General features: G+C 40.2%; 1 protein-coding gene across 1 annotated transcript in view; it reads right to left on the bottom strand.

Moving 5' to 3' along the window:
- LOC126088400 (uncharacterized) overlaps positions 1–21218 on the bottom strand; it is a 422478-nt gene extending 401260 nt beyond the window's left edge. The window contains exon 1 of the mRNA XM_049906540.1: positions 21215–21218. Coding sequence (XP_049762497.1) covers positions 21215–21218 — 4 coding nt within the window. The remainder of the gene's footprint in view (positions 1–21214) is intronic.
- Positions 21219–21679: the final 461 nt, after the last annotated feature.

Here is a 21679-nt window from a genome sequence, read left to right as displayed (position 1 = left end):
ATGCCGAGCCACTCTGCTACTTACAGGAAGCGGCGTCAATCACACGCAAAGATTACATGGCATGTGGTCAGAGCAATTTTTACTCGTCTGTGCCAAGTACAGTGGCAACGATGCATTTCCGGACACATATTCACAGGACCTTTTCCCCTAAATTTCCAGTCAGAAATCCATCCCTACAGTTGGTCGGATTTATTAATGTTTATCCTGTTTAAAGGGTGTTCAAAAACAAGTGTTCCGTATTCTGAGAGGTGATAGTATGAACCGAAAACAAGAAAGGCCATTAAACTTGGTATCTTAAATGCAAATATTGACAGCTATGAGCACCTGCGAGAAACATGTATTACACAGACGCCTTCAAGTACCACTTACAAAATGCAGTAAGCAAAACAGAAAACAACTTAGTGCAAATTATAGTGTCACTGTCAATGGACACAGTGAAACATCTACTTATGAACTAAAGTAACTGACAGCAGCCTGCAATACAACAGTCAGAAAGGGAATGGCATGCGAACATGTACTTTACCTCGTCGCTTATGCGGTTTCCCTTTGCTGAACTTCACTGACTACGATAATGTAACCTGTCAATAACGAAACCAAAATTGCTCGAATTTACATAACACAAGAAACTGAATCTAATGCAACACTACCGATTCGAAATTGGCTCTCCTACTAAACTTGCTCACAGAGTGATATTTTCACTCTGCAGCGGAGTGTGCGCTGATATGAAAGATCATGACAGATTGAAACTGTGTGACGGATGGAGACTCGAACTCGGGACCCTTGCCTTGCACAGGCAAGTGCTCTATGATCTGAGCTACCCAAGCACCTCACAATTTTCCTTCCTCCAGTACCTTGTCTCCTACCTTCCAAATTTCACAGAAGCTCTCACGCGAACCTTGCACAACTAGCACTCCTGGTAGAAAGGATTTTGCGGAGACATGGCTTAGCCATAGCGTGGGGGATTTTTCCGAAATGGGATTTTCACTCTCCAGCGGAGTTTGCGCTGTGGCGAAGCCTTGTCTTCCCAATATCCTTTCTTCCAGGAGTGCTAATTTTGCAAGGTTCGCAGGAGAGCTTCTGTGAAGTTAGGAAGGTAGGACACGAGCCACTGGCGGAAGTAAAGTTTTAAGGAGTGGTCATGAGTTGTGCTTGGGTAGCTCAGATGATAGAGCACTTGCCTGCGAAAACCAAAGGTCCCAAGTTCGAGCCTCGATCTGATACGCAGATTTAGTCTGCCAAAAAGTTTCAAAACTTCATAAAATTTAAAATTATGGTTCCTGTGCTTTTAATGAATATTGTCCCTGTAATTAAAGAATTTCTTACGTTTATCTGGACAATGATAATTCTCTTCCCACTGCTCCGTGTTAGTACTTTAAACTGGATTACTTTAAACTGGATTCACCTATTCTACAAGACAGTTGTTTAGCATATATTTTAATCAAATCGAATGTGACAGACAACAACTTCGTAAGCAAAATAGTTAATCAAAAACGAATGGCACTAACATTAAAACTTTTACTTTGCCTTTTTGAAAATTAATAACGCTGACTATTAATGCACAATAAACTGATTATACGTTAACAATTCGCTTTACAAAATCACCTTAAATGATTTCTATACATTGTCTGAATCATCACTTTTAAAAATGCGCATTGCATTCGTCGCAAAACAACTGTATTTATCTTAATTATATCCTGTATAGTATCTTGCAAATATAAAGTAAGTACTGCCCGTAGCGAGTAAGTATACAGGGTGTCCCAGCTATCTTGTCCACCCAAAATATCTCTGCAACAACAACAGCTATTGGAAAACGACTTTCACCGGTATCAATGTACGGCTGGGGCCCATGAATGTACATATTTGTAAACATTCTAAAACGAAAGTATATGAGTTTTTTAACACAAACTTATGTTAATTATTAAATGGACCTCCTATATTTTTTCTTCAGCAATCCGTAGCATGACAAAGCATATACACAATGGCGTTGATTGCATCGCAATATTCCCATTACATCCCGAGTTATTAAGACGGGAAGTTGACGCTTGAAACACCCGACATGCGCTGCTAGCGTGTGTTTCAAGCGTCAACTTCGCGTCTCAATATCTCGGGATGTAATGGGAATATTGCGATGCAATCAACGCCATTGTGTATGTGCTTTCTCATGCTATGGACTGCTGAAGAAAAAATATAGGAGGTCCATTTAAAAAAACATAATTTTGTGTTAAAAACATATATGCTTTCGTCTAAGGCCGCTGTCAATACTATCAACCCGATCGTTTATGTAAATCGTAAAAAGCAGGGGACCTATTACGCTGCCCTGGGGCACACCTGAAGTTACTCTTGTTTCTGTTGAAGGTATCTCGTTCAGGACGACATACTGCTCCCTGTCTGTTAGAAAACTTTCTATTCATCCGCATAAGTCATTGGATAGACCGTAAGCACGCACTTTTTGTAGCAACCGACAGTGCGGAACTGAATCGAACGGCTTTCGAAAGTTGAAACATATAGCATCAACCTGGGAGCCGATATCAAGAGCCTGTTGTATATCATGCACAAAGAGGGCCAGCTGTGTCTCGCATGACCGCTGTTTCCTAAAGCTTGCTGGTTTCTGCAGATGAGCTGCTCAGATTCTAGAAAGGTCATTATTTCTGAACACAAAATACGTTTCATGATTCTACAACAAATCGATGTCAGTGAAATTGGCCGGTAATTATGTGCATCCGATTTTCTACCCTTTTTATAGATTGCTATGACCTGGGCCTTCTTCCTGTCCCGTGGAACTTTCCGCCGTTCCAATGATCTCTGATAGATGGTGGACAAGAGTGGTGCTATATTTGTAGCACAGTCAACATAAAATCTTACAGGGATACCGTCTGTGCCAGATGCCTTTCTGGCGTCTAAGGATCTTAACTGTTTTACAATCCCGGATAAACTAAACCTTATGTCAGCCATCGTTTTGGTTGTTCGATAATTGAAAGGGAGGTAACGTCATGTTCTTCTACAATAGTTAAAAAAATATTATCTGTATCTCCATTAATCCATTTTTGTGTTCTCACTAACTTAAGATTATCATAAAACCATTCTCATTATAACAGTGTGACCTCGGTGTCATCAGTATCCTTTACATTATCATTTCAATATAATCGTTATTACCATTAGCAGAACATCATTTTGTATTCATTATCATCACTTCGTAGAATATTACAGCAATCAAATTAAAACTGATATCTAGCACACATAGGAAAATCGTTAGTGCATGTAATTCTTGGTATTGCTGTAAAGAATTGATTAGCTAAACAATGCAAATGAATTTTTAGTATACAGATATTACTCTTAAGTTTTAATTTGTTGTTTCTTGTAAAACCGGCAAGAATAAAATTGATTGCTATATGATGAAGGATGAGCTTTGTTACAGTTGTTTCCTTCATTTTCTATTACCGTGTTGCAGATCCTCGATGCTTCTAAATGTACTTTTGTTTACTTCCTTTTATTTTACTTTACGTGGTAACACCTTGTTCTGAACAGTCAATGATCAGGATGATAAAATAGTAATGAGAATATACAGCAAGCATGTGGAATCTTGTCTCCACCTCAAAGATGTTATCTGTAAAAACATAGTAGTGCCTGAGATGATTCTGAGTAACAAGACCAATAACAAATACATAGTGCATGGTGTAATTGAAAGTGCTAAAACTATAGAAAAGTGCTAAAACTATAGAAAAATGCAAAAGTAATTATTATGTCTCACTATGACAATGTAGTGCCAAATACCGTCCCCATTTGGAAAAAAATTATTACATTGAATAAAATGTTTTACATTACAAATACGATAGTTCCCTCGTGACTTCTTCGCAAGCAACGTTTATATATGAACAACATTTGGATGCGGAAAGTGTCTTATTCTGTACGGACTACTCCACAGTAACTCGAACTTGTTGCACCCATTTTTGGCTTTTCTAAAAGATGATGAATACGTACTAATAATTTTTGAGCGATTTTAAACTCCCGCAGATGGCTTACCTGTTTCTGTTCTTTCTTCGTTGAGCATTACGCTTAATATTATTGATTGCAATGTGGATGAGTTCATGGTGACGTAGTCGTTGTGAATCAGGCAATGCTACTAATTTCTTAATTTTGTTCGGCTGTTCTACCTTCTTTAATCCATGTAAGGAGAAATCAAATTAGAATCATTTGAAAAAGAGTTAATAATTTCTTGAAATGTGCAGACATATTAATCCCATTCGGTGTATTTCTTTTAAAGTATAGATGACAAAACTTATCAAATTCTTTCATAGTGATTACATATGGGTTTGATGAAGCACGGTAACAGAAAATGTATATAGATGTAACCCTCTCAGCTTTCAGAGTACGTATCCATATAATTGATCTGAATTGTGGTCTGTTATCAGAACTAACTTTTCCTACACGACCAGCGATCGGTAAGATATTTTTTTTTCTATAGAAGCTGCTGAAACAGTTTTGGCAATAGTTTTACATGACGGTGAGAATGTTAGAAAATTGTAAGTTAGTTCTACTGGTACTAAAATGTAAGAAATTATTATTTTATTTCTGGGAATTGGTCCATAATATTCACGGCGATCATGTGACGTAATCTGATTGGAAGAACGGGGTATAATGGAGCGAGATAAGAAGCCGTCGATGATTTCGCTTACTACAAAATATGTTTGTTGCTAGTAGAGATCGTATACGTTTTTCCGTATTTTGCAAAGTAACAATTCTGGCTGAGAATGACGACACACTTTCGTGAGCCATAACGTGCATAACGTACGTGTATGTACCAAAGCAGTTTGTTGACTATATTTTCAGGTCTACATAGCACTCAGTTGTCACTGTGTGGACGTATACGTTGAAAGAGAATTCGTACTAAGTAGTGAAGTCTGATTGTCGTATTGCACTTGTCAGGCCAAAGTTGCTTAATATTTTTTTTCAAATACTGTCCTTATCCGCTTCATTGGAAATGGCTTTAGGAGATGAAAAAACAAAGATTTCAAACGCTGCTTGCTGTACGTACTAAATACGTGGCAATGTCCTGTTGTCTGCTAGTAAGAGACCAGGATAACGCATTAGCTAGCACGTTCTGAGAATCTGGAGTGTGGATTACAGTAAAGTAAAATTCTTGTAAATATAACTTCCATCGTCCAAAGCGGAAGCAAGAAAATTTGCGGAAAGCTCTAGTTGAATAGCACGGTTTTTAGTTTGAATGCCGGCCGAAGTGGCCGTGCGGTTAAAGGCGCTGCAGCCTGGAACCGCAAGACCGCTACGGTCGCAGGTTCGAATCCTGCCTCGGGCATGGATGTTTGTGATGTCCTTAGGTTAGTTAGGTTTAACTAGTTCTAAGTTCTAGGGGACTAATGACCTCAGTAGTTGAGTCCCATCGTGCTCAGAACCATTTTCTATTTTTAGTTTGAACACTGGTATGTCTTCAGTACAAAAAGCGTGTAATTTTAGTAAAAGCCCAAACGACAGATAAGGTTTCGAACTCTGTAATCGAATTATTGCGTTCTGCAGCAGCCAAATGCGATTTGCAAATGCAAAGCTTTTAATAACAATGATGCCATCTTCTTCTATCTCTAGGAAAAGGTATACGCTGTTTGAAACTGTCACTGGCGATCGAAAAGTTCTTAGTGGGTTCAGAGTGTCAGAGTATCGGTTCTTTTAAGAGTGCATGTTTAAGGTTCAAGAATTCGAGAAGAGCTTCTTCATTCCTTGTCCAGATAGTATTTGTGCCGGTTAATTGAGATAATCTCGGGGTGTCCAGTGCAGAATAATGAATGAAGCGATGAAAAAAGTTGACCAGTCCTAGGAAGCTACGAAGCTGCTTTTTTTGAAGTAGGAATCTCCAATTGTTTGAAGTTTCTCTGGATTGGGCGCTATGCCGTCAGCAAAAAAGACATGGCCCAGAACTTTAATAGAAGCTCTACCAAAGTATGGTTTACTCATATTAACTGTAAGGCCATGCTGAAGAAAAGTTTGAAGTAAAGCTTGAAGAGTATTGTTAGTTCCGAAATTCAAATGTCACCAACATAAGTTGTTTCTCTGTCTTTCAATTCAGTCGGTATTACTGTATTCATACCTTGTATGAATGCAGCACAGGATACGGTCAAATAAACTGGTAGTTAACAAAACTGATAGAAATTAACAAAACAGAGAATTTCCGTGGACTTTGCACATTTGGCGGTGATGTTCAAACTTCCGAAATCCCGATGTTAGAGCTAGTGTTGAATAAACAGATGTACCATGATATTTCTGAAAACGTTAGTCTAAAGTCTGTGGTAGATCAGCTTCCGTTAATGTACTGCCGTTGCTCTGGCGTGAATCGAGAACAGGCATAATGATCCATCCTTTTAACTATGTGTAATGACTAATAGTGTACTGGCTCGTTCTGTGATTTCTTGGTCAAGCATGGCATGAAGTTCCTGTCTGACCTGTTCACTATTACAGTGATGGGGTGTGAAGCTATCTTCTTAGTTTGATTGTTTTCTTATAAAAGCATTTCTGTAATGTCGTCGACAGTGATCACATTTTCAGTGACTGTTTCGTGAGGTTCTAATAGCTGATCGTTGTTGCAGGCTATAGCAACGGGATTGTCCTATTGTCTTTTAGTATTCGGAATTTGATTAGGTGACGAAGCTTGTTGTGGCATCTCAATTATTTGTACAGTTCTGCTGTTGTGGTAATTACAGTTTTAGGGCGTGTGTAAACGTACGTGAGGTTAAGTCAAAGTAAGTGGAGGTTGTTCTTGAAATTGTCCGTGATTCTGTAAAAAATTCTTATGGCCATAATTACGCTGAACGGTTTTGCTGTTATTGCTTTGCTGTTGCGTGTTTCAAAAGTTTGCGGCGAACCATTGAAGTGGGTTTCACCTTGCTGAAAATATTGTTGTCTGAAATTCCCAACTTGCTGCTTTTGTAGTTTAAAATTCTGTTTGTACTGTTGGTACTGTTGTGGGTTTTGTGAATAGTGATTATTAAAATTCTGATGTCTGATAAAATTATTCTGAAAGTTGTTGTCATTTCTAAACCTCTCATTAAGTCCGTCATTAAAATATGTTCAGTAGGTCGCGTTACTTGTGGTTCAAAACATCCGTTAATTTGTTGTACTGTACTTTGAGTCAATTCCTCTTGTTTTTATGAGACTTGGTTAACTTCGTCACTACTTTGAGTGACACGTCAGTCTTGTTTCTGCTGTGACTTTTTGTTGTTATCCATTATTTCTTGAAACATCATCATAATGTCATTATTGAATAATCGACCATCAAAGTTTGAAGCATTTTGCTTAAAATGTTCAACAATGTGAGCAATTGACATGTCTGTAGAGGTTTGGTTTCGTCATAGTGTCTGGATGTTAAAGGTTAATGATCAGACTGCAAATTTTGTACATGGGAAGTACTTGTATCAGCAGCTTACGTATTTATTTGAATGTGCCGTCTCATAAATTGCGACACCGGTAGGTAAAGTAGAATCAAAGGTAGTTCCACTGTTCGGCTTTGAAGATGCACTTTCACTTAAGTGTCGGGTGATACACTGCCGTCTACGCAGTATTCTCATGATTGGTATTCATTGCAACAGAGTTATTTGGAAAATGAGTATTTTCAGTGTTGTCCATGACTCAGCTAAGCGCAGTACTATCAATCGTTTTACGCGGCGTGATGCACAGTCCAAATAAATAAACAGGAATTAAAGAGCAATTTACCGCAGACTTGTTAGGAGCAACTGACGTAGATTATTAAATGCGCAGCCCAAAACTGCTAACTAAACTTACTTAGTAGCAAAAAGCAGATCATATGCCTGACTGTATTATTTCAATAGATCCAAAAATTTAGCCAATTTGAAAATCATGGTCCCTGTGCTCAATGAATGCTATCCCTGATATAACAAAATTTCTTACCTTTATCTGCACAATAGTAACGACTTTCGTACTGCTGTGTGTTACTACTTTAAATTGTATAATTAGCACGTACCTACTGTGCAAGACTGTCGCTCAGCCTTTTTTTTTAATTAAGTTGAATATGACAGACATTAGCTTCTTGAGCAAAATAGTTTATCAAAAACGACGTGTATCTGGGAACTGGTATTGACTTGTGGTAAGTAACAAAAAGGCGCTAACTCTAAAACTTGTATTTTGACTCTGTGGAAATTAATAATGTTCTCAATTAACACACTATAAACTGATTATATACTAACAATTAGCTTTACAAAATCATTGGATGTGAGTGCTACACATTTTCTCAAATTAATAATGTTCTCAATTAACACACTATAAACTGATTATATACTAACAATTAGCTTTACAAAATCATTGGATGTGAGTGCTACACATTTTCTCAATCATGATGTGTTGTTGTCTTCAGTCCTGAGACTGGTTTGATGCAGCTCTGCATCCTACTCTATCCTGTGCAAGCTTCCTTCATCTCCCAGTACTTACTGCAACCTACATCCTTCTGAATCTGCTTAGTGTATTCATCTCTTGGTCTCCCTCTACAATTTTTACCGTCCACGCTGCCCTCCAATGCTTAATTTGTGATCCCTTGATGCCTCAGAACGTGTCCTACCAACCGGTCCCTTCATCTTATCAAGTTGTGCCACAAAGTCTTCTTCTCCCCAATTCCATTCAATACCTCCTCATTAGTTATGTGATCTACCCATCTAATCTTCAGCATTCTTCTGTAGCACCACATTTCGAAAGATTCTATTCTATTCTTGTCCAAACTACTTATCGTCCATGTTTCACTTCCATACATGGCTACACTCCATAAAAATACTTTCAGAAACGATTTCCTGACACTTAAATCTATACTCGATGTTAACAAATTTTTCTTCTTCAGAAACGCTTTCCTTGCCATTGCCAGTCTAAATTTAATATCCTCCCTACATCGACCATCTTCAGTTATTTTGCTCCCCAAATAGCAAAACTCCTTTACTACTTTAAGTGTCTCATTTCCTAATCTAATTCCCTCAGCATCAACCGACTTAATTCGACTACATTCCATTATCCTCGTTTTTCTTTTGTTGATGTTCATCATATACCCTCCTTTCAAGACACTGTCCTTTCCGTTCAACTGCTCTTCCAAGTACTTTGCTGTCTCTGACAGAATGACAATGTCATCGGCGAACCTCAAAGTTTTTATATCTTCTCCATGGACTTTAATACCTACTACGAATTTGTCTGTTGTTTCCTTCACTGCTTGCTCAATATACAGATTGAATAACATCGGGGACAGGCTACAAACCTGTCTCACTCCCTTCCCTACCGCTGCTTCCCTTTCATATCCCTCGACTTTTATAACTGCCATCTGCTTTCTGTACAAATTTTAAATAGCCTTACGCACCTTGTATTTTACACCTGCCAGCTTTAGAATTTGAAAGAGAGTATTCCAGTCAACATTGTCAAAAGCTTTCTCTATGTCTACAAATGCTAGAAATGTAGGTTTGCCTTTCCTTAATCTATTTTATAAGATACCTCGTAGGGTCAGTATTGCCTCACGTCTTCCAACATTTCCGCGGAATCCAAACTGATCTTCGCCGAGGTCGGCTTCTACCAGTTTTTCCATTCGTCTGTAAAGAATTCGCGTTAGTATTTTGCAGCTGTGATTTATTAAACTGATAGTTCGTTAATTTTCACATCTGTCAACACCTGCTTTCTTTGGGATTGGAATCATTATATTCTTCTTGAAGTCTGAGGGTATTTCGCCTGTCTCATACATCTTGCTCACCAGATGGTAGAGTTTTGTCAGGACTGGCTTCCCAAGGCCGTTAGTAGTTCCAATGGAATGTTGTCTACTCCCAGGGCCTTGTTTCCACTCAGGTCTTTCAGTGCTCTGTCAAACTCTTCACGCAGTATCGTATCTCCCATTTCATCTTCATCTACATCCTCTTCCATTTCCATAATACTGTCCTCAAGTACATCGCCCTTGTATAGACCCTCTATATACTCCTTCCTCCTTTCTGCTTTCCCTCCTTTGCTTAGAACTGGGTTTCCATCTGAGCTCCTGATGTTCATACAAGTGGTTCTCTTTTCTCCAAAGGTCTCTTTAATTTTCCTGTAGGCAGTACCTATCTTACCCTAGTGCGATAAGCCTCTACAACCTTACTTTTGTCCTCTAGCCATCCCTGCTTAGCCATTTTGCACTTCCTGTCGATCTTATTTTTGAGACGTTTGTATTCCCTTTTGCCTGCTTCATTTACTGCGTTTTTATATTTTCTCCTTTCATCAATTAAATTCAATATTTCTTCTGTTAACCAAAGATATCTTCTAGCACTCGTCTTTTTACCTACTTGATCCTCTGCTGCCTTCACTACTTCATCCCTCATAGCTACCCATTCTTCTTTTACTGTATCTCTTTCCCCCATTCCTGTCAATTGTTCCCTTATGCTCTCCCTGAAACACTGTACAACATCTGGTTTAGTCAGTTTATCCAGGTCTTATCTCCTTAAATTCCCACCTTTTTGCAGTTTCTTCATTTTTAATCTACAGTTCATAGCCAATAGATTGTGGTCAGAGTCCACATCTGCCCCTGGAAATGTCTTACAGTTTAAAACCTGGTCCCTAAATCTCTGTCTTACCATTATATAATCTATCACTTACCTTCTAGTATCTCCAGGATTCTTCCATGTATACAACCTTCTTTTATGATTCTTGAACCAAGTGTTAGCTATGATGTCTCAATCATCACTTATGAAAACTCGCATTGCATTGGTAACAAATTGTCTTTACCTTAATTATTTCCAGTATGGTATCTTGCAAATGAAAAATCGTTACTGCTTGCAGAGAGGAATTATATATTCAGCAGTCATCGGACAAAGTAGCTACGTATTTACACTTGAGAGTAATCCATACATCTTTTTATCTAAAGTTACACTAACACATCTTACTAACTAAAATTAAACACTTTATCCGTATTACTTTGAATCAGCGATCGCTGTTGAGCAGCAACGCTACTACACAATCTATAGTACGTTTGACCATCTCTGATTCAATATAAAATGTTCTCCAAAAAAAATTTCCGTGTGTGTATATGCCTTTTCACAGCATGTTACTGTCCTTCACGTAAGCTGGTTAAGTGCAGAGCATGTGTTAATTATAATAGAACACGTTTGTTTTTTCGTAAGTTTGTGAAATAATTTTACACTGTAGAATCATCTTGGCACTTGCCAGCGTAATCGAGGCCAATTGCCCCACAGGGGAAACAACAATCATCCTTCTCTGTTAAGGTATGTGTGTGAGGTCAAGGCATGTCTGTGTAGGCCTATTGTAAAGCAGTTTTGTCGGCTATGGAAATACTCGCCCTTAAAGCTTTTTTCTACTGGATACACACCAACCGAATTAATTATGGATGAAACAGAAAGAAATGAATGGACAGACCCTCTATCTAAATATGCAGCAACCAACAAACAACATGAATTTCATCCTTGACACAGACGCGTGCGAAAACGAAATGACTGTACCGAAAATTGTGTCGGTACAATCCTCATTAAGTCCAGTGCAATCGTCAATTGCTGAGAATACCGATTTGTTATCCCAACTGATGACAAGTTTGACTGTCATAACACAAGGGATTAAAGCATTGGAAACCCGGGTGCACGCACTCTGCCTCTGGCCGCAGGTCGAGAGTTTCTTCTGCTCTGCCTGAAACTGTTACGGCCGTGGGCCGCGTGGTCGCCGTACGGTGTTAACCTGTGGTTTCAGACAAGATGCCCATCACGCGTGGGATTTTTCGCGAGCCCGTGACGTCAGTGCCCAGGGTCCGCTGGAAAGTCTCGACTGCTTTGTTATCATCTGTACATGTTCAGTGCGTACCATACTGTCTACAGAGACACACGAAGCTACATATGAAAGACGCTTTAATTATGTATCTCATTACACAGAGACAACGTTTGACCGTTTACTGCAAATGAAGTTATAGCGACAAAGAGAGTCACTTACAACGTAAGCACACGTTAATTTGGAACATTTTATATAGGTGCACCGCCAAAGAATTGGAGCAATCGTATTGTTGCTTTTGATGCGCTGCATCGACTGAAATAATCATCAGATCCATAACTCTAATAATTAAGACGACGGAATCACTTTAACTGGAAATTAATCAAATTCAGAAGATACGCTGACAGCAAAGAAATACGTGTTTGAAACGAACGTTAAGAATTATTTAAATTGTAGAACCTTTTACAAACCATTTTTATTGTTTGATGTTAAAATTACATAATTTTAACCACTGTTTGAGTTTAATCCAAGATACTTTAATTCTGAACAGGTAATGAAAAAGGACGCAAAATCCGATGACTATAATACACTATGTGTAACTTTTAATTAAATAACAACGATGCCTGAAGCTTAAAAATGTTTTCGATGTTGGAAGCTCAATACGTGAATAATTAAACTCTGATTTACCGGCAAACGATGGAAATTAGAAGCTGCTATCATAAATGTATTTGAAGTAAAATTTTACCGCGCAGTCCATGGTGTCATTACAATTTCTACAAAAATTTTCAATTTACACTGTTGATCACATGAGGAACCTGTATGACGTCACGTTGTGCACTTCCCGCCAATGGGAGATGCTCAGAGTGGGAGAAGGGGTCAGTTTCTGGAAGAAGCAACCCAGGCTTTTGCAGGCCTGTAGCCATATTCCGCGTGCTCTGTCTGTCTGTTGCTATCTCGTGCTCGATGATCGGATTTTGGGTCCAAAGACGATCGGTTCGGTCGGTGTCTTAGGTGTTTGAAAACATTTTGCATTCTGTATGCACTCTGACAAATCTTGTGCTACATCTAGACAGTTTTTGGCAATCACAGGACAGAATTATTCGGGCTCTGTTTGGACCTTCATTATTTTGCAGTGCACCACAACATTTAGTGGGGAATGTTATTTGAAGTCCATACCTAATTGACCTACAGGGCTATACATCGTTTTGCCTGGTAGCTAGCTTTGAGCAAGGACGTTTTTTCGTAATTAGTGGCTGTGAACAGAGTTTGGCGTTTTCCAGCTAGTTTATTAGTTTTATTAAATTTATGGTGTGCTGTTATCCATCTGTGCGGGCTTCAACCATTTCATTTATAGCTGCACAATAGATAACTATAACGTTTATTAAATGAACAATATATTTGATTTGGGAAAAGTTAGTTCACATGTAGTTGCGTTAGTCGTTTAAGACCCGCAGCTATTTTTCAACTTAGCAGTTAGTAGAATTCTGACCAGCTGTCAGTATCCATTCTATAGTTTTATTTTAAATTGAAGTGGAGCATTTTAGGTAATAAAATCTGTCCTTACACACACAGAAGCACAGCCTCCGTTAAATTCGTTTAATTAAATTTTATCGCGATAGTTTCGCATCTGGCAAATGGAAGCAACCTGTCAGATGAAAAATATCCAGAGCACAGTAACCGAATAATATGATCTTACGTGATTACTCATTTCTTTACTGCATTCTATACGTCGTTCCTGACTTCGAAGGAAATGCAGATGAAGAGTGGTCTCTTACAGTAGCGAAGATGAACAAATGGCATGCATTTTAGAGAATGTGTTGAAATGTCCCCTTAGAAAACTTAATGAATGACTGTGCTGATAAACCTCTTACATTATTTGATTTTCAAACAGCTGAGCAGAACTGAACGTACTCAGACATTTCGTTCTTTACCTATTCTTATCAACACTAAACTGACACATAATACATTTAGCGCAACGCAATCTGACTTTCAACAATCCCTACAAAAGAATGGCCCTGACTAACATTAACCTATACCTTTCACAAATGACTTACCTCACAAAAATCTCCGTTACTCGAACTACTGCAATACAGCGAGGGCCACTGTTGCCAGCTAAATTAAAGATTCAAACTACTGAAGGCACTAACTACTGATAAACATAGTTAGCAAATGAAAGATTTTGATAGAAACAATGTATTTACCTTAATAGTGTCCAAAAATCGTAATATATATATCAGTTCATGACATCCAGTTTTACAAATTTACTGTCTCTGATGGACACACGTCCAGATCATCCGCTCTCAAAACTCCGCCAGCTCTCTCCCCACATCCACCACGGTTAGCGGCTCACCTCCAAACTGCGCAACACTATGACCTGTTAACAGCCAACTGCCCAACACTAAAATAGCGACTATTCCAATAATGCCACTCAGCCACAGACTGCACACAGCACAGCCAGTGATTTTCATACAGAGCGCTACGTGGCGGTGGCGTTACCAATATAAAACCCTGCTACTTACAGTGTTTATGGACTTGTTCTTTGTAAACATACTATATAGTCGCACACAGTATGTGGCGCTCATGATATACTGCATGCCCAACTACTCATGTGGCTGTAGAAAGTAACGAATTAATTTAGCTGAAGTTATTTTTTAAATGTGATTTTTTCAAGTGATCAAGAACAATGGGACACCGCCTACCCAGTAACTTTGTAGTGCATCACTGAAATTTCATTAATATGCAACTTGTTGATACTTGAAAGCAGATATCTTACGAAATCAATATGTCTTTTTGATACCACGCCGACAAAGATCGATGTAAATATAATTTATTGTTTAATGAAAATGAGTCACTTGAAGTAAAATACTTACATATCAGTTTTATGCGTTATGCGAGAGCTTCGAAGATAGAATAGATAAAAATGATATGTTGTTCTGGTGGTATAATTTCCTGTATTTTATGAGCCGATACCTATATCTGTTAAGAAGGAATTAATTAATGTCAAGCCTTGCTTGGAACTGATGGCTTTTATGGTAGAAAAACTTCTGAAAGCTGAAACATACCGTTAGATGACTCCATTGGCAGGCTGTTTAGCGATCCAGAGTGGTCCTTCCGAAATATTACAACTCAGGCCGGCCATATAAATTTTTACCACTTTGGTGTGTCTACTGTTTACCTTGACGTTTCAGTGACACCCGTAATAAGCCATGGTTGTCGCTTGAAACTTCCTGGCAGATTAAAAGTATGTGCCGGACCGAGTCTCGAATTCAGGACGTTTTCCTTTCCCCAGCAGGTGCTCTCACTTATTGAATGCCTTTGACACCCGGTGGCCTGGTCAACAGGCATTTCCGCGAATAGTTCACCCATCCTCCACTTCACGTGGTCTTACGTTTCAGGCATCCTGTTGTAACAGCACCCTGCAAACTGAAGCATCAGACGTGAATGGAAGTTTGCGATTTTTCGACGATCAAACTTTTTAATGACGATAACTCGATAGTAAGCTCGAAGCCGAACCACAAAGTCATCCATGCTGCCACTCAGGCAATGATAAACGTATTGCGTCCATTTGCTTTTAGGTTTCATATATATTTATATCCTCCTTTCATCTTTTTGTGTATTCCACTATGTTCTCTCTGTGATTTTCTCCTGCTGAATAGTTTAAGAAAGCTGTATCACTCAGTTCAGTACTATCATACTAACTGACTCAGCGACTTTCTCGTGTTTTCAGTTGAGATCTTCCTTAAGTGTAGCTTTCTTTTCAGCTTTTGTTTGATTCCTTGTTATGTCTTTAGTTTCTGTCACCAGTCTGTTAGTAAGCAGAGTGATTAAACGAGAGGCTGTAAGTCCGAGATGAGTTCATGTCTGGGTGGCGGTCAGAATAAGATGCTGTAAGAGCGATGCCAAATTTTATGTGAGTTCACAACATTACCTTGAAATCTATTACACTATATGTGGGAGACATAGATAAGGACGAGTATCGCGCAGTGAGAAAAGAGTGTACATTACTCATGTGAGTTTTATAAAATATTTGTGAAATCTCAATCAATCATCGAACTAGCTTATTTCTGGACTACGCAGCTTAACAGCGATTTTATAAACACTGTCGATACAGGCCGTTTAGGTTTCCCTTCTATAAATTGGAGATACAATACACGGTATCGCTACATAAAATCGCTACATAAAGCTTCGTTTCGATCGTGTTGCAGTAACAAATATAAATAAATAGGATGATAAATCCCCTTACGACTGCGTCTGCGTTGTGCGGAGTGTGTGTTGACTCTACACGGGCTGTGTAGGGTGTTTCGATGAAAAAATCGAAGATAGAAACCCGTGTCTCAGAACGTCATCCAACGACGCTACAGAAACTCGAAGATATAGTTGGCAGCACCTGCTACTAGGCGACCCCTCCGGTAGCAAACGTGAATTCTTTATGCTGACGGACCATAGGCAGTACGTCTCGCGATGTTGTTTATTATTCAGCGATCGTCACTAATTGCCACGATCACCAGTGAAGAAGAGGGAACTAATTGCCCCATAGACAGCCCTTCTCGCCAATGAATGCGATGCTCATTTACCTTGGTGGATGACGGTTAGGTCACTGGTTTCCATCTTTTCTCGTCCGTACTGAAAAACATAGGAGATTTTAGAGGTTTCCAGAAGAAAATTAAACAGCGGATGGAAACACGTGTAGTGAAAGCGTCATCCACCAAGGCAACAGATCATCACGTTGATATGACACGATGCCTTTCTACTCAGCAGGTAGCTTCTGCTTCTGCACTGGCGATCGTGGCATTTAGTCGAGATCACTGAGTAACAAACAACATAGCGAGGCCGCCCGCCTATGGTCCGTTAGAGTACAAAGTCACGTCTACTGCCCAGTGGTAAGTGGCTGCGTCGTTGGATGACCTTTACGAACACGGTTACCATTCTAGATTTGTTTCAAATTGCAAAATGTCGTGTATTTATCATATTTATATTGCTGAAGCATGGTAGGAGCTACTGTCAGGATACACAAATCTTGAAAACAAACAGCAAGGGGCCAACAGACTGCAAAGGGCGAGCTGGAAGTAAGGCAGTTGGGTACACCTAAGACGACATTTCCAGCTCCAGTATTTTCCTTACTATCATGTGTAATTTCTCCTAAATTTTGAAAGGATTTGGTGAGGTTATGATAATGTATTTCTGTGTTCATTAAGCCCATCAATCTGCTCTTCGATGTTGGAGCGGTCAGACAAGATGTTCTAAATCTTATCACAAACTATACTTTAGTCGAAGATGGTATGTCGTTTCAGTTTATTGTTGATGTTGCCAATCAGATCATCAGTACTTTCGTGGGCTGAAAGGCTTTTATATCGTCCCAGTCCCTCAGGATCCGTCTTTGTAAACTTTGTGGGAAGATCTCTATATGAAGAGAAAAATACGCCAACGAAAACAAACAGCATCGCTTGACGAAAAAGAAAAATATAGCAGCAGTAGTACGATATCGACAAGTGACTACAAGTCGGCTGAAATGTACAAGTGGGATGGGCAAAAGTTAATTCTGCGAATTCTACATTTTACCGCGTTTAATATTTTTCACATCTTGTGCCGTCAACATCTACGTGGAAATTAGTTTCAGAATCGACTATAGATCCAAACAGTGGCACCGAAAAATAAGAGGTAATGTGGTGTATTTCAGCAGTATTTTGTCTCCACTCTAGCAGGCATACGTTCAATCAGGTGCTGGAAAGTTCCTTGGGGAATAGAAGCACATTCTTCACGGAGTGCTGCACTGAAGAGAGGTATCGATGTCGGTCGGTGACTCCTGACACGAACCCGGCGTTCCAAAACATCCCAAAGATTTTCTATAGGTTTCATGTCAGGACTCTGTGCAGGCCAGGTCACTCCACACAACGTTTTTCCACTGTTCAATCGTCCAATGTTTACGCTCCTTACCCCAAGCAAAGCGTCTTTTGGCATTTACCGGCGTCATGTGTTGCTTATGAGCAGCCGATTGACCATGAAATCCCAGTTTTCTCACCTCCCGTCTAACTGTCATAGTATTTGCAGTGGATCGTGACGCAGTTTGCAATTCATGTGTGATGATCTGGATAGATGTCTGCCTATTACACATTACGACCCTCTTCAATTGTCGGTGGTCTCTGTTAGTCCACAGAAGAGGTCGGTCTCTACGATTTTGTGCTGTACATGTCCCTTTACGTTTCCACTTCACTATCACATCGGAAACAATGGAGCTTGGGACGTTTAGGAGTGTGGAAATCTCGCGTACAGACGTATGACGCAAGTGACACCCTATGACCAGACCACGTTTGAAGACCGTCAGTTGCGCGCACCATTCTGCTCTCTCACGATATCTAGTGACTACTGAGGTCGCTGATAAGGAGTACCTGACGGTAAGTGATAGCACAATGCACCTAATACGAAAAACGTTTATTACATTATATCACGTGTCACCGTTGGAAGTTAGCATTTTGAGTGCTACGTACACCTCTTCGGAGGGTATTTCCAGCGCCACAGAGAGACGTACGTAGTTTCAATTTAAAATAATGATTTCATCATTCGGCAGATGTAAACATCGAGACCTACACTCACGTTTTTTTTAGAAAAAAAGACCTTGAACTACTAGGAATAGGACGTTCATAATCACAGGACGTGTATATTTGCTTCTTCTGTAGCAATAATTAGCGTTTCAGCCATGTCGGCCAGTGGGATCGGGCAGACGTACGGGATGCCTCGCAGACGTATGCGTGAACCGTACTGTCAAATCAGTGACTGTGAAAGTGGGCTACTCGTTTGGGACGAAGTGTTTCGCCAGTGCAATGGCAGTGTGTGGAGTGGTTTACGGAAGGCCATAGAGGACGTCGAGATTGGTCAGCTCGCATCTGCCTCCTCCTCCGCTCTGGTGCAACAGTGGTATAGTGTAACACATCGTACACTATCACAGGTGACGCCCACCTGACTAGCCGTGCGGTCTAACGCGCTCCTTCCCGAGAGGGAAGGCGTGCCAGTCCCCGGCACGAATCCGCCCAGAGGATTAACGTGGATGTCCGCTGTGCTGGCCAGCCTGTGGATGGTTTTTAAGGCGATTTTCCAACAGCTTCGGCGAATGCGGGCTGGTTCCCCTTATTCCGTCTCAGTTCACTGTGTCGGCGATTGCTGCACATACACTGTCTCCACGTATGCGTACTCCATAATTACTCTACCGCTCAAACATTGGGGGCTACTCTCGTCAGGTATGGATCCGAGACACGGATAATTACACTGCTGAAAATGTCATCGCCGACGGATAAGGCGTCATGCATGAAGGGATGCAGGTGGTTCGCAGCTATCAGTGTGTCTTAGATTACCACCACAGGTCCCACGAGAGCGCAGTTGAATCTCTCACGGCATAATACTGCTCCCACCAGCCTGCGTCCGTATCGCGCTGCACGTTCGAGCTGCCGTTCACCTCGAGGAGACGACCGTCGACTTAGTGTAGCAAAAATGTGATTCACCCTAATAGCCGACATGTTTCCATTGATCGACAGTCGAATCCTGATGGTCCTGTGCCCACTGCAATGGTAACTGGCGATGTCGTTGGGTCAACATGTGAACACGTAGAAGTGGTTTGCTGAGGAGCTACATCTTCAACAATGTACGTTGAACGGTGTTTTCCGAAACAATGCGCGTGCACCAGCATTGTGCTCTTTCGGCAGAGATGCCACAGATTCTCTCACAGATACTCTTTATAGAGTACAAAAGTCTGCGAACCCCACTTTCTGCGAAGACTCATGGACGTCCCAACACTTAGCGCCTAAGTCCACTTTCTCAGTCTTTCTACCTCTTTCCGTAGATGCTGAAGACAGTAGCACATGAATATTTGACAAGCTTCGCCGTTTTCGAGATACTCGTTCCCAGGCTCTGAATAGTAATAGTCTTCCATACGTCGAAGTTGTTTGTCTCAATGGATTACGCAATTTGCAGCCCATATCTTCGCTAGTATGATCCCTCGTCTGCGTCTATTCCACTTACATGCTTCTGTTACCGCATCACGTGACCGCAGCGCCACTTGACGGCATCGAATATCGCAGTGGGCAGTGGTCATAATGTTCTGGCTTATCATTGTATTAATAATAGGAGTTCATGCAATATATTGGGTTAGAAGTAATGACAGTCGCCAAGCGGAGCTGCCGTCGGGTGTAGAGTTGTAACGGTGGTAAAAGGCGTAAAATTCAAATAGTATTGAATAAATTAAGTAATAAATAAAACATTATGGAGCATATGGGAGTATACGCAATGTAGCACATGTCAGATCGGAACCAACGCACAGAGACACAGATACTCTTGCACTGTAAAGTAGTGTAAGATAATGATGACGTAAATACGTACATCAACAAAATACCACAAATATATGGCTGAAAGGTAACAATGCTGTAAAGATAAAATACAACTGCATACATATGACAAGCGACCAATGCCCTGGTAATAATAACCCAAAAGTTAATAAATTATTTAAAGATAGGAAACATGCAGTAATAGAAAACCGGGTTTTTGCATGATCAATGATGATTAACATATCCATCTTAGAGTGTGAATGTTTAACAATTTCAATTTATTGAAGAAGACCAAGGCTCTTACCTTTGAGAGAGTAAGGCAAAACTCAATTTCACGATCGCATATGGCTGGCATCTGAATTTCAGGTCCCCAACGAAGGCGGAAATATGCTTAACCTGTCCCTACTTAGTGAGAAAATTCTTCTAAATCCTAATTTTAAAACCCCTGCGGGTCTGGTCAACATAAACTGCTTGGCATTCATAGAACCAGAACGTATATACGTCAGAGATAGTGTATTTATGTTCCTGGGGACGCGAATTGTGAATGTATTGATATCTGATTTTATTAGACTTGGTGTACACTCTCCTTACATTTTTATCACACTACCCAAAAATGGAATCTTATCAAACCTAAAATTTTGAGGTGCAGAGCTCAGAGTGGATTCTCGGTCGATGTTTTTAGCACGTGTAATTTGTAGATGAAGGAGGGCTGTAACCATTACAGAAAGCGACATATTTAAAGTTTTCCATTTCGTTTGTAACATATTCAACGCTAAGTGGAATTTCAGACGTACACTGTATTATTGATCTAAAGTAAATCATCTTCTACTTACAGTGGTCACACGAAGTAGTTTGTGAAAGTGGGTCGCTTGTAGAACGCTTGCGATAATGACAAATTTGATGACATTATGAGTGAGACAAAGCTACAAATCAAGGAAGCTGAGAATACTATTGCTATTCATGGCTTCATGAATGGAGATTATTTTTCTATGGGGATTGTTAAACTGTTAGACCGCAAGCATAATATCCGATCCTTAACCGTCAAAAACAACTATTTCGTCATCGGCATATCACCTACAAAATCAAAGTTTCTGTCTTGGAAATGGTCAAGGCCCGGATGAACTAGTCACACTTGATGTAGTTCAGTAGTGTATCAGCAAGAAACCCTGGGAGACAATTACCCATGGCGAAGCTGTTTCAATTCTTCTAGAATTTGTTATTAAAGGTGAAGTAGTTGTATGATGTTAAGTGCCCGAGAAGTTATAACATCGACAATTGTGTCTGAAAATTTTATACTGAATAATTGAAATAGTCTCTTCTGGCGGAAAGTTTGTTTGTAAATTTTTAATGCCAAGCGACGCTGAAGTGCCGCCGGTGGGGGGGGGTGGGGGTGGGGGGGGGGGAAGCATTTATCACATTAAGTGTCGTACGACTTCCTTTCTATCAGAAATGTTAAGACTTTCAGGAAACTTGCAGTCTTTGCGAATCAATTGAAGCAATGTAGAGACCAGCTCACCTGGGCTCCCAAAGGAACTTAAGTCCGCAGCTCGTGGTCGTGCGGTAGCGTTCTCGCTTCCCGCGCCCGGGTTTCCGGGTTCGATTCCCGGCGGGTCAGGGATTTTCTCTGCCTCGTGATGACTGGGTGT

This window comes from Schistocerca cancellata, chromosome 6 (genome assembly GCF_023864275.1).
Source record: "Schistocerca cancellata isolate TAMUIC-IGC-003103 chromosome 6, iqSchCanc2.1, whole genome shotgun sequence".
NCBI classification, from domain to species: Eukaryota; Metazoa; Arthropoda; class Insecta; order Orthoptera; family Acrididae; genus Schistocerca; species Schistocerca cancellata.
This window is presented reverse-complemented; position numbering and strand designations above follow the sequence as displayed.